Here is a 14,725-nt window from a genome sequence, read left to right on the forward strand (position 1 = left end):
CGTTTGGGAAGCTACAGTGGAAGCCATGCAGAAGGGACTTTTCCCCCTCGGTGAACACGTAGGTCCCGGAGCACAAGACGACACAGAAAAAGAAATCACCTGCTGGACCAAATCTACACAACACACCATTGAGACGGGGAGCTGAGATTATAGCCGTCAGGGCACAACAGCAAGATCAGCTGCGAAGAAAAGCACCGAATCCCTCAGTGGCAACTCCGTTTGCCTTCATGGAAAAAATCACTAGCAAAAGAGTCCAAAACCCCACCTGCGCGGACTGTAGAGCTAAGTGAAAGAACTTAATGCCAACAAGTTGCAAAGCCACACAGAAAAGTTTCTAGGTGTGTAAGTAATGCTGCTGAATAAAAATCTTTGAAAGAATCCACCCTCTTAGTTTCAGACAAATAAAAGAAAAAATAGATATAATTTTGCATTTTCAAGTTTGAATGGCCAACTACACACAAATTAATGGCCGTGAACTGGTGTTTGTTGTATGGATCAGTACGGCTTTATATCTCAAGTACTTTGAACAATAATAATAAAAAAATAATAAACAAAAGCAAGCCCCCCCCCCAAGTTCCAAATGCCAGCAAGTTTCCTCTCCCCCTCCCACAAAATGCCACATTAGTATGCAATTTTGTTTTAATGCTTTTGTCTGTTCTTTTTATAAAACAAGATGAAGAGAGCCTTCCCCCACAAATGGCCTGCCTCCATGCCAAACAAAGATATAAAAACTATATAGTAAAAAAATACAAACTAAGAAATGGATGACCCTGAAAGATTCAGTTTTCCCTAAAGCTCTTCTTTAAGTACTTGTCATATAATATTCATTAGACAATTAAGTTTTGCTCATAAATCAAGGATTTTTAAAAATATATATATATATACACACACAGATATAAAATTATATACAACTTGCACACGTTTATCATTCTGTAGATGCATACTGTAATACCTATGGTCCATTGCTAAAAAAAATAGGGTCAACTACAGCAGTAAGTATCAGAGATATACATGATCTGTACTAGTTGATAACCCTCTTATGCTTGGCAAATCTTGAATAGCATCTTATTTTTAAACCTGCACTATGAATTTCTGTCTCACTTGTAAACATATTATCCTCTGCAGAAGAAAGAATATTGTTATACACAGGACAAATGTAAGGACAAATCATCTGACAAAAAGAACAAAAACAAATCTTCAGAACTGAAAAGATGAAAGAAGCAAAAGAAGTATTGCCTTGTGCTATAGAATCTTTACATTCAAAGGCAAAAAGGCAGATGACATTTGGGACATGCCATTAAAACAGAATTACTTTCAAATTATGTGCTTGTCAATTTTTACAGCATTATGATTGCAAAATCTCTCCTTGTTTAAATTGGAGGGTAAGAGTTATATAGATAAGAGTTTGGGTATAACTAACTGTCTTTTACATGCAAATCAAAGTACTCATCACCCACAAAGCATTTCTGACACAGTATACAATATGAGAGATTAGCAGAATAGTCTGTATTAGAAACCCAGCAAATACATTATTGGCTAAATCATGGCTTGTATACAAAAAATATACTGTACTACAAACACAAACCAGCTGTCACTTACATCAAGTAGCTACTTTAAAGAAGTTAAACACACTGTACTACAGGGAATATATGAAGCCTTGTCTTGCGAACCACCAGTGCTGGCCCCTTCTCCTATTATTGTCAGATATCACCTGTCCCAGTAGATTCTGGGAGACACTGTATCACTTAACAGTCACTTAAGACCACTTTCTTTGAATAGGCCTCCATAGGCCCTCCTTTGGCAGGGACAGCAGGGATTGGACTTCAACTACACAAATTACATTTACTAAACATTTTTGCAGTAAGTAATGATTTAGCAGGTTAGGTTTTCCCTTCTGCAAGATATGTATAATCTGCTATGGTCGAATACTGTTAATAAAAACATTAAGCAAATGTTCAGAAGCAAGACAGACATCAACCCATGCCAATTTTCCTCCCATGAGGCTTGGCTACAACGAGCTGGAGAAGCCCTGGCCACAGATTCTTTTCCTTTTTCTCTACCTATTGTTCCCAGACCCATCTAAAAACAATGTTGTTCATGTTGACAGAGCTGGGAAGCATCAGAGCTTTTAGCTGGCATATGAGTAGTCAAACATTTTAACCCCGCAAAAAGGTGGTATGGCCTACTGTACGTATCCCTTACAAGTGTAATACTTGTATTCAGAATTCAACTCATGCAAAGAGCCAGCATTATTTTATTAAACTGAAAAAATTGTAAAAGAAACAAAACCAACCAACCAACCCCTTCCCCCCAATCCCATCTTAACATGAGCCCTCCCAATATTTAGCCTTACTTAAGGTTTTGGTTCAAAATGAATAAACAAAATTCATGCTTTGGAATCAAGCTTGAATTTCAGATTATGAAATAGTTTAGAAGAAATGCAATTTGCTTGTTAAAACAAAACAAAACAAAAAAACTCTTCAACCCAGCACTCCAAATCAGTACTCCAGTTCTGCATATCTAACTCTTGCAGTCCTTAAAACTAGAAGTTGTTCCCTATCATAAGCCAATGAACTTGTGTTTGTTGATGATGGACAGATTGCAACTAATAGATGTGTTAGTTGGCTTGCTACAAAAGTGTCTATGTGAATTATATATGAAAAAACAAAAAGTGAAATGCTACACAGTTATCTTTTACCCAAGACTTCAAAAAGGGCAGAGATTTGACTAGCTACAACATCACTAGAAGCTGATCCCTTTTGGGGTCTGAGCCCCTGGTCACTATGACCAAACTTGAACATTTTTCAAGTACTGGTCTGATGTATAACTGTGCTGCTGTAATGCATGCCAGTACAGTGAAAAGCCATTTCTGAAAAGCTGTGCTGCTTCATCGCTCAAGCTGATCTTTCAGCCTTCTGTTCCTCTTGCTTGATTTTACTTTAAGCAAAAACAGGAAACCATATAAAAAAAAGGAATTCAGCTACAGAAAAAGCAGATTTAACTATTTTTATGATCCAGGTGAAGGCAAAACGCATAAAAGCACGATAGTCTACGGTATCAGCTGTCCTCTACATGCAGTCAATAGAATCAATTTTGTTCAAAGGTAAAACATATATTCAGTAACAGCATTTCTTTTAAGAAACATTTGGTATCAGGAAAATCTGACAGAGGTCAAAAAAGCTTTGCTGGTCTAATGCATTTCAACAGAGTGTGATAAGCATGCCTTCAGCAAAATTCAGGCTGCGTATACACATATAAATAGCATTACTAGTTTTTACACAGTTATTAGGCAAAAGCAATCTCATAGGCATTATGCATCTCCCATGGAAATTTTCAACTCCTTTTCATGCTTTATTATACAACTCAGTCACTACTCCAATTTCTGAGACAGATTTTAAACTACAAAAATCATTCCACTACATTTCTTTTATGACCATTACATATCAATCTTTGTTTCCTGGACTCTTTGCTGGGTGCTCCTTCCCCCAAAAGGGGAACCAAATATGTTAGATGACATTTTTGGTGGACTTTTGAAAGTAATAATTATTTTTTCTTCATTTTGTGGAACATCCCTAATTAATTCCACTGACCAAATTGCATAACTAGTTTTTCATCTGTCACTAGGCGTAGTTCTTGATTCTAGCAGTGTTTGCATTCTGATTATATACCAACTTGTTGACAAACTGATTGTATATTGAGACCTATAACCTTGGTAATAAAAGTAGATAAATACTTTTTAAAACATGCATCATGTCAGATTTACTGAGCCACCTAATTAATGAACAAACAGACCTGATACAAAGAGGCTCTCTAACCAGTGTCATAAAAACATGAACAAAATAGGAAAAAAACAAACAAAAATCCAAACCAAAACTATGTATTTATGTATAAATGGATTTAGATATCGTGATGAAGCTTACGGGATTCTGAGTGTATACACAACAGAGGTTAACAAAACCACAATATGCTTTCATTTATCTTTTGCCACGAAAAATTCTTGAATCAAATGGTCTGTTATGAATAGGCAAACCATGTAAGCAGAACAAGAGCTTTTACAGCAGACAGCTTATGTACCAAACCGTATGTAGTTGGCAGAACTTTCAAATATGGCAAATCGAAACTGGTGACTCACTATTCAAAGATATCAGCTTGAAAAACATTTATATTTCAAACTAAACTAAAATCAAAACAAATATATACATATATACACGTGTATATAGAGAGCAAAAATGATAGCAAAAATGAGAGAGCATGGTAGGAGGAATATTTGTTCCCCAAGATATTAGGGCATTTTAGACTGTTCATTCACACAGTACTAGTATTCCCAATATAAATGTCAATTTTATTTCAAAAAGAAAGGTCACATTGGTGACATTTAAATATATATTTGAAATTCTAAATAAAACCATTTATCAAGAAAGCATTTCCACACCTTTCTACTGGTAAGAAGTGGTAAAACTGGCTGCTTCAAAACTCTCCTTAAACACACTGGATTTTTTTTTTAATGTGAGAAAAAGTGATACCTCCTCTGAAACTGTACTTATGTGAGAGAAAGAAAAAAGTTTGTAGCAACTAAGTTTACTGGGAAGAGGAATTAGGCAAGGTTTTTCCTGAAAAATTGACCATTTTCAGTAAGTTGACCTTAGAAGAAGTTCAAACATGAGTAGGGACACTTATCTGCTCTTCTGAAAACATGACAACTGTTAGTGAAGAGTTACAGTTATTTCAAGCATCCTCTTCATAAATATCAAAAGTATCTTAGCTTAAGAATGTATAGGTCCTTGACAAAACTCCTTGAGAAGGACAGTAGAACTGAAAGGCTGGGAAGTTTTGCGCTATCATTGTATGTGTTGAAGAGTGAATGCAAACAGAACTGGAAAAAAAAAAAAAAGTACTTAATACACATGCCAGTCATAGGCAAAAATTTGTTAGCAGTAGCAGTGATCCTAAACAGGATCTCTTTTAGGATGTGTCCACACTCAATTCACAAACCTGCTACTCTATGCTGATATGGATCACCCAGAACACAAATCTCTCTTTCAACTGCCTGTTCTCCTAAAACTTTGAGGCATAATCCACAATTTACTTAGGAAAAAAAAAAAAATCACAAACAATTGAGGAATGAATTATTTGTGATGTACTGGAATTCTTTTCTTAGCACTGTGGGAAAGGAAACGATGGAAAGCCACATCATTCATTCTACCAGTCTGCCACAAGCGAATCAATATTTGTGATTTTCAACAAGAGCCCAAAGATGAAAGTTTGCTTGATCAGTGGAACAAGAAACAGCTTGTTGGCTTTTCTGGGAGCGATGTATTTCCAGAACTAGGAAACTGAGGTTCTACTTCCCAAAGATACTTGTGTTTGCAGCATGCACAGAAGTCTGACTGCAGACCTGCAGTTTATAAACAAACACAAGAATTTTAATTTGGCTTGTGTAGGATCCAGCAACAAACCCCTGAGGTGTATGAATTTCAGGCCCTGAGTATACAGACTAGGTTTCAGGAAACCTTACACAATCCACACCAAAGCCCATTCCTACTTTGTCCACCTGCTGGTTACAGCTATTGCAGTGAAGATGCAAGTCTAAGGCGACTTTGTTGAAAATGGATTTTGACAGAGTTTTTCTTCCACTAAGAACAGAGATTGTCTGGACTTGTTGGAGGTGGTGATGCAGGTACTGAAAATACAGACAACCCCCACCACTAACTTTTTAGCAAGCATACATGAAATTACTCTGGATTGGGATATACTCATGATAAAATAATGCTTAGGCTGAAGAAAAGGAGTGACACTCCTGGAAGTAAAACTATCACTTCATAATCTAGGGCATGCACTATACCGGCAGAAAGAAAGAGAGAGACTTGCTACAGAAGCTAGCAGAGAGAGGAAGGGGGGGGGGGGAACCCAAACAAGTAGTAAACTAAGCTATTCTCCTCCATGGAAGGGGAAGAAGTCAAGTAACTAGGAACTCAAGTGGAAAATATACAACATAAAGTGGAAAGCGATTCTTGGACAGAGAATGTAGCTCTGCTGCCAAAACCTGCTGATGGAGAGAAAAGCCTCGGTACGGAGCTATGATGTATGAACAGATCAATACTAGAAGGTTTTTACATACATAATAAATGCGAATCCCTCATTTAGGCTATTAAAATTGTAGTTATTTTGTTGAAATCAGGAAGGTTTTATGTGAAACGCATTATTTCTTAGCTACTGCAAACAGCAATTTCCATTTATGTATAAGAAAAGAGCAAACTAGTGGCTTCGATCAATGTAAGTTTTTAAGAGTTCAGTTTTATATTTCTTCAAAAAATTGCAAAAAAGCAAAAAAGTCACCAATTAGAGACAGGAGACAAAGAATACAGTATTTATATGATTTCTACTTCTTCCAGCTTTCCACAACAAGCCGGAAATGATTAATTCCAGAAACATCATCTCTCTCAATCTGTTTACAGTGGCCTTGAAGACATCAATAAAAATCACAAATATACTATTGAAATAAACCATTCACTGGAGTAAGAGGACAGAACTATTTCACTGCTTCTAGAGTCTGCTCAAACAGGGATGAAGCACACAATAGAAAATTTCATTCTCTATCACAGAAAAAGCTGAGACCTTGACTATAGCTTTGTCTATGTTACTGTAGAACACACACTTGCGATCTGAATTTTTCTGTAGCTTGTACTTTTCCGATTAATTTCTTGCAGAAATGTCATTTCTCTCTTCTTTATAGCACAAATACAGGTATTCTGACTCAGTGCTTAACTTGCACATTACCACCTGCTGGCTTTTGTGAAGGCTCACCATTTCTATCCTAATGGAACTCTTAAAAGTATTAATGAACTAACTTGTACCAGGACTAGAAACCAAACTTAAAAATAAAATCCATGTACACATTCCTTACTAAAATAAGACCAAAGTGAAAAGGAAGTAAGCTAGCAAAATTTTACTTATCAGTTGCAGCCCTCTAACTGCTGTGAGAAGTACTATATATTTACAGTCATTATTTTACAAATTTTAAATTACTAGCTAAAGATTAGTCTGTATTTCTGTTGGGGGGGGCACATGTGCGAAAGAGCGTGCACACAAGCAATTACCTATATATTACAGCTATATACATGAGGTGTGTGTGTGTGTGTATATATATATATCATGATAACACCAACCTATTGATTTTTATATAACAAACTACTAGAAAACCCATGGACATTGTAAAATAGAATTAAATACTTTTACAACTTAAGTTACATGCCTTTTGGTCCAAGATCCCTCTTTAAGCTTACCTACTCAAAAACTAAGTGTTATAATGCAGATTTCAAGAAGCTCTAGCCAAAGAGATACTGTAATTATAACTGCTGATCAATAGACTGACTGGTAATAGATCTATCCACTGCAGAAGATAATGCCAGTTAACTGATTACAAGTTACTTCAGCATAATTAATCTTCTTTTTCTTCTTTGTGATAAATTCTAGTAATCCGGTGTACAGTGAGAAGAAAGTAACTCTTAATTTCCTTTGGCAACAATAGTCCAAACAGTTAAACATTATTAGCAACTCCACTATCTCTCTTGAACCAGACATAAAATTGTCATCAACATTTAGGTTACTTTTAGATTTGGCCTAAGAGTGCACTATCATGATGACCCACTCAGAACAGAGCTTCTGAAAGCCCCCAAACTGACATTATCCTATGGTAATATCTATTAGAGTTGAATATCCAAACACTGAAACCAAGTGTGAACAGACAGGAATATTACAGATGCAGAAGAAAGGTGGAAAGCAGTCTGGCTCTGCCACATGGCTATTTCCACACTAGGCTTCTGGAAAGCAGCAAAGTGTACAAATTTCTACTAATATATATATGTATATATATATAAGAAATTTTATTTATATATATAATTGAAAGTAGTGCAGGAATATGACACTCCATATTGATTTGCTACAGATACATAGCTGCCTCTATTGCCCAAAATAGAGATTCTGCTGAACAAACCCTGGGGATTAGATCATTTCATCATCAAGTAGGCACAGGCATGCCCTGTGGAAGTCAACTAAAAAAATTATTAGTCCCCTTAATTCTTTCACTGTGAGTTTTTTGTTTTGACTCTTTTTTGACTATCTGCACAGTGGGTAACATGCACATATACATCTCTTTGTATCATGTTCCACTATCTGTAAATTTAGAATTTTATTTTAAATCATCTCCTTACACTAAAATGAAGCCTTTTATAACTCCCCTACTAAACTGGAGTCTAAAGGAGAGAGAAAATATCCCAGCATTCTAAGCTTTTAAAGAATTTACATTAGTCATCTAACACAATGTTGACAAAGAACAATCATTATATAGTCCAGTTTTCTCCCACCTGTGTATTTACCTTCTCGATTAAGGATGTCCCAGCTGGAAGCTTTAAACTGTATGGATCAATTCACTAACTATTCACCTCAGGTTTATGCCAGTGTAATAATGAAATCAAACAATAAAACTTGAGAACAGTAGCAAAGTAAGTCTTAATGTTCAATTGTCTGTGAATTGTTTTTAAACTTGAAGATGTCTACTCACACCAAAATACACATTAAAAAAGTAAGTGTTAAAAAGCTATTCAAATAACCTTCAAAGGAAAGCATTCTAATTCATGGACCACTAGTGCAGACAAACTCACAAGCTTGTTTTACTTTCTGTAACTGACCTCTGTATTGTGCAACATATTTCTCTACCAATTCTGTAACTGACTGATATGAGAAATACCTAAGATAACTGAAAAAGATTAACAGTTCTCTAAATTCAAATTTCTCTCCATTTGCAAAAGCTTTTATCTCTTCAGTCAACTTCATAAAATACTGTCAGATTCACATTCTGTAGATAAGTTTACTGCTAGCTTTATGGTAAAGAGAAACTTATTTCCTGCTTACCTCGACATTGAAGGAATTCTCTTCAATCTTCTCAACTTCTGCTTCTGCCAGAGGATTTTTCAGGGTCTGCAAGAACAGCGCAGCTTTCCTTTTGCGTTCTGCTTGTAGTTGCTTTTCTTTTGATTCTTTGGAGGCCTGTGCAAGCTTCTCTCTTGCTGCAGCGGCTAGTCTATCCTCTAGCTTCTGTTTTGCTGAGACACAATTAAACATTAAGTTCACAGTGAATTACTGTTGAGCAACTTATTTCCTTAAAAACACCCCTTTCCCCCCAAATCCTCACAAGTCCTTCTATGACATCCATTCAAAGACATAACAAGGACATATCAGCTTGAAATTACAAAATTCCAAGCATCTTAATTTACAGATAAACCACTTGTTTGATGACAAGCATTAAAGACTAAGTTTAAAGAAACTGACATGAAAGTCCTAGTTACAGCTCCTGCGTCTGTATTGTAGCGTTTTATGAGTCAAACACCACTGAACTCTACTGAGAGTATGAGAAAGCACCCCACTGTTTTAGGCACCACATAAAAAGCTTTCATCCTCACAGCTGTCAATCTAGTCCTACAGTAATTTACACAGCTCCAGAAGCCAACTTCAAGCATTAGTACAGACCACACTACTTTTTAAAAGGAACCACCACCAACTTTTTTTCTAGGAAGTTATTAGTTTTTCTAAATAGCAACATTTGTGAGCAAGTCCCCATATCCTTCTAGTTTGGCCCAATATTTTTCAGTTCCTTTAAGGCCTTGAGAAATTCTTAACTAACAGAGAAGAGCAAGATCATCTTCAGAAAGAAAAGATGCAGAGGGATATTCGGACACAATCAATTTTACCACCACTCTTCCCTATTAACTCGTACCTCAGCCTGTGCAAGAACAGCAACATAAAAATGCTGCTGTCAGCTTTACCTTGTTAGAGTTCCGCTAAATGGATACTTGTCATATGTTTACTCCAATTTAAGTTCAGTACTTGCAAAGAGGTTTCAGAAACTGAAATCCCTTCCAGCCCTTTCCCTAGCTAATTTCTCCCAAAACAACCACACGTGAAAGAGAAAGAATCAACAGAAAGAATTTCGTTTCATCTTCAGAAGAGTGTCTCTAATGCCAGATCTGCACAGTGCCTCTCTGGATCTTCTTACACATCCCACCTGAATCCCAACGCTGTGGAAATATCTAATAAGTATGGAATTTAATAGGACAGTCCTGAGTATTCCAAGTCCATCCTCTGTAAACACATGGAAACAGTGCGTACACACTGTTGGGAGTGCATACAGATCATGATCTTAAATTCAGCTGTTTGTTAAGGAATTTATTATTTATCTTTAAGAGGTAAAAATCCATGCATACATTCACTTCTTCCTGCTCTTCTAAAACTTTCTTGCAAGGACAGAATCACAGCTACAGAGGAATTCCAAGGTGCCAGCCACAAGCCTCTCTGAAAACTCTCAGAGGAGGAAGGATGGCAGAGGCATAGAATTATCTGGGCACTGAGCATGCACCTGACTCTGGAAAAATGTGGACTATCACATGAGTTTTCTAAATAAATACTTTGGGGGGGGGGAGGGGAAAACACAGCCTACACACTTTTATAAACAAACATGCGAGAAAAAAAATTTAAACCATGCAACACACCTGGTTTAAAAGTCTCTATCAGTAATTATACAAATACACATAAAAAATGGATAAACATAAATTACAATTTACTCAACTAAATGTGTAATGCAACTCATATTGCTTCCAAAATACAGCTAAAATGGATATACTTTTTCAACTCACAAAATGCAATACTATGATATTGATATATCCGGAGTATATTTCATAGCTACAAAGTAGGCTTTTAGAGCTCTTATTAAACTAATTCAGTTAAGTTTGCAACAATTATCTTTCATTAACTGAAAGATCATGTTGATATTCATTAACAAAATGATAAAAATTTATCTGCAAATGTGTGGTTTCAGCTCACTTTAGCACAAGTGCAACAAACAACAAAAACACCTTATCTCACAAAAATTTCACCTACTGCATGTTGAACTGAATGGATTGTGCGACAGCTATCTTCTCTCCAGAAGATATCAGAAAGTTTTAAGGCATGACAATAATAATCTTAATTCTACATCTATATTTTGACATCATTAGCTCTATAACGGTGTAGCCATTGTTCTACTATTTTCAACTGAATGCAGTAATACTTCAAATATTTGTACATTTAACAAGAACTGAATCATTCCCTTCAAGACAGACAAGGCTTTACAGTAACGCATAAATCCCCACAACTTTATCCCCAAAACAAATCACAACCAGTAAATGTCATTCCCCAATTTAAACTTTGGAAGATCTCTTAACATTGGCAATTCTGTAAGAAAATTCCTGTATAGCACATGTAGGACTTGAACAGTCTCCCTGATGCATCAAAATGAAAGAAATATAAATGCAGTAAACTTAAAGTTTCATCATCAGCTGAGGTTAAGATGGGAAAGTGATTTCATAAAAGGGAACATGGTTACTCTTTACTGCTTGCAAAACAAGTTCTGATGTACAATAATATTTTTGTTTAGATTTACATTGAAAAAACTTATTTGGAAAATTATTAGTTTGTAAATAAAAATATGTACTAGTGATCTTTTAATGTACATAAAAGCAAATGTGTTACCTTAATTTCTCTTTAATATTCATGGATAAGTGATCTTTGACTGCATTATTAATGTAACAAAAGAAAAATCCTTAATTATGAATGCAGAAACTTGGTTGTTTGATCATTCTCACATAATAGTTAGTTTGTTTTTTTTTAATTAAATGATACGCTTATCTGAGAGTTTTTAGAAGCCTCTTCATTCACAAATTGTAACTAAGTTTTTATCTGGGAACTTTCTGGATAGACAAACAGAATTCATTCTGGTAAGTCCTTAATATCCATGAGAAATAAATACAGTTTCTGAAATTCTGGTTAAGGGTGATACATTATTTTCATTTAAAATAGACCTTCCAGAAAAGATGCTTAGATCACTATGCGTACTACGTTAAGATAAATGGACATACGATTTGAAATAGGTTAAGAAAAATCTTATATGTAAAAAGATACCAAAAGGCATTTTAAACATCATACTATATAAAAATAAACACACTTTCATAGATTGGTGCCCTTGTATTAGAAAGCACAGAAACTAGCTTGCTGACATCAAATAATTTCTCCTCTTCCTACATTATAGCTAAACCTCCTGAAACTGAAAAACGTGGGATACTTATCCTTTTCCACAGTATTTATGAAAACTATTTAAGTAGCAGTGTAAATTCAGCAACTTTTTCCTCATGCTTCTTAAAGCAAGAAGCAATGTCAACTCTCCATTTTGCTCTTTTCATGGCTCTGATTCTCACCTCATGTTTCCCAGTCCTCTTTATACACACTTCAAAGCGTTTACACAAAGAGCTGCTCTAGATAATCTTCAGAAAGTGTGCGCTATTGTTTCAAGCAACATTTACTGTTATGTGATTACAGAAAGAAAATAAACCAATCTGTTTACCTATGCATCTAACAAAAATTGTCTAACCTTTTTCATCTTACACTTCTAGATTTGTGTTCTGTGCACAAACAAGATGACTTTTGTTGAATTACACTTTTTCCCCACACACAGCTTTTTCTAACTATATCTTAAACTTCATTTTTATCATATTTAATATTTCCTATGTGCATTAGATGTGTGCACTACAGCACACTGCACCACAAAGTTTAAAATGGAACTGCTACTCAGGAGCAAAAAACCCCCTAAGTTTAAAAGATGAAAAATTACAGTTATGAATACACCACAGAAATATAAGAGCAATATTAAGTTTTTAAGCTGATAAACACTTACAGCACCTTACTTTAATAAACAATCTCTACTGTGAAACAGCCTTGGGGATGAAGGGGGAGAAATTTGATCCCTTTAAAAGAAAATTTAATTCAAATTCATAAAACATACCCTTCTGCCCTTACATGCATAAGCACAGTAACAGAAAAACCCAAAGACTTAAAGGCACTGTATTATAACAGGAACAAAACAGTAAAGAGTTGATATTAGTGCATACAGGCAGGTTATATAGCTGAAAAATAGCTCGAAGCATTTCATTGTTCTGGGAAGGAAAGCAAGTAATGGGCATGCTTTTTTCTGGACTGTGTTAATGCAATCTGGAAACTAGAAGTCTAGTGTTTTATTCAGAGGCTGTAATCAAAACAAGAATATCAAAAAGACCATACATTATGGCAAAGCACTCAAATCCGGTTTGACTTTAGCTGAGCAACCAAAGAAAACTTCATTCTTAAAAATAAGCAGGAAGCACTGCCAGGGGAGCTGATTCCTGTTAAAATGACATAGTGAAGATTCAAAATACCTGAAGCATCATACTTATTCACACAACAATTTTGCAGTTTGCCTGAAGGACTCAATCTTTCATTTTGCTTTCAGTGTAACATTGGATACCTTGTTTAGCTTCCAACTCCTCCTGTGTAAGTTGAGGTTTTTTCTCTTCAGCAGCAGTACAAGGAGCGATAACAGTTGGAGTATGGTTTGAAGCACTATTAGCATTCTCTTGGCCTTCCTTGCCCTCTTCTTCCTCCTCGTCACTGTCATCATCTAATTTAACACGGTTTTTCTCCAAGGGAAGAAGGTCATTTTCTTTGGCCTTGATTGCAAAGCTTATTGGAGCAAATGATGCTGTGAATGAACAGGTAAGATCTTACACATCATTAGACAACAGTAGAAAGCAGGTTGAATTTTTTTACTTTATCTATTACTCATGAAGACTACACCATGAAAAGATAAGGGGGAGGGGGAAACACAACACTTGAGTCATCTTAACGTTATGCAAATTACTTCAGGGAAAAAGGACATGACTGAAATAGGTTTTTTTGCTTAACAACAAATGTTTAAGTCTTTTTTAATACTTCAGTAGAAGCAGGAAAAAAGATACTCTAAACCACCTCAGGAACTGCATTTTCTCAAGTTAAATAAAAACAATTTAATATTCTGTCCCAAATAAATTGTGTTTGTCTAAGTAATTTTTCTTTCCCCAAATAAGCAATCTACTCTTTCAGATTCAGGATTTAAAAAAAAAAAAAAAAAAAAAAAAGGCAAAAAAAAGCAAAGCAACAACAACAACAACAAAAACCTTGTGCTCTTCGGAAACAACATGACTTTTACCATATTTGAGCTTCTGGACTCATTTAAGAAGTCTGTAGCAATTTACCTTGTGAATTTGTGGATATGTAAATATTTGGATCTATTTTGTGCCTTTCTTTTTCAAATAGCAATGGTATGATTAAATTGATCAGAGAACCCCTACTGTACAATCTTCTTTTTTGTCAATCTCCTATGAAATTTTCATCATGCAACCGAGTCAGATACATAAGCCCTTGGTTAAACCAAAGTATTAGAGGGGAGGAGAAAACGGAATGCTGGCCACAAATTTTAAAATTCTATGTTTTAAATGCAAGTCCTTTTTTAGAGCCAACCATATGGTTGTTAAAATGCTTATTCATTTATTCTAAATTAGTTAAGGGTCCCCCCTCCACCCAAATTACATAAGAATTGATCTTTGATTAAAGCATGAACCAGAAATGCTCCAGTCTAGGATAAAATATTTCATAAAGCTGTAAGAGGCAGAAGATAGTTGACAATAGTTTTGCATACTTAATCGTATTGCGCATTGTCATTACATTGCCAGTACCTCTACATTACCTCTATAATAAACCTTAAGATACATCTCCTCATATTAAATAATGCCTTTAAAAATTCTATTTTTATTGAAATCCGATATCTCAGGCCAAAAAGAAAATCCTA

At 35.3% G+C, this 14,725-nt stretch overlaps 1 protein-coding gene across 2 annotated transcripts in view; it reads right to left on the reverse strand.

The window, feature by feature from the left end:
• Positions 1-14,725, reverse strand: part of SFSWAP (splicing factor SWAP) — a 54,475-nt gene that overhangs the window by 16,487 nt on the left and 23,263 nt on the right. For both annotated transcript variants that reach the window (XM_067307274.1, XM_067307273.1), the window contains exons 12-13: positions 13,367-13,600; positions 8,911-9,101 (exon numbers count right to left, since the gene is read on the reverse strand). In XM_067307274.1, coding sequence (XP_067163375.1) covers positions 8,911-9,101; positions 13,367-13,600 — 425 coding nt within the window. The remainder of the gene's footprint in view (positions 1-8,910; positions 9,102-13,366; positions 13,601-14,725) is intronic.

This window comes from Apteryx mantelli, chromosome 17, assembly GCF_036417845.1.
Source record: "Apteryx mantelli isolate bAptMan1 chromosome 17, bAptMan1.hap1, whole genome shotgun sequence".
NCBI classification, from domain to species: domain Eukaryota; kingdom Metazoa; phylum Chordata; class Aves; order Apterygiformes; family Apterygidae; genus Apteryx; species Apteryx mantelli.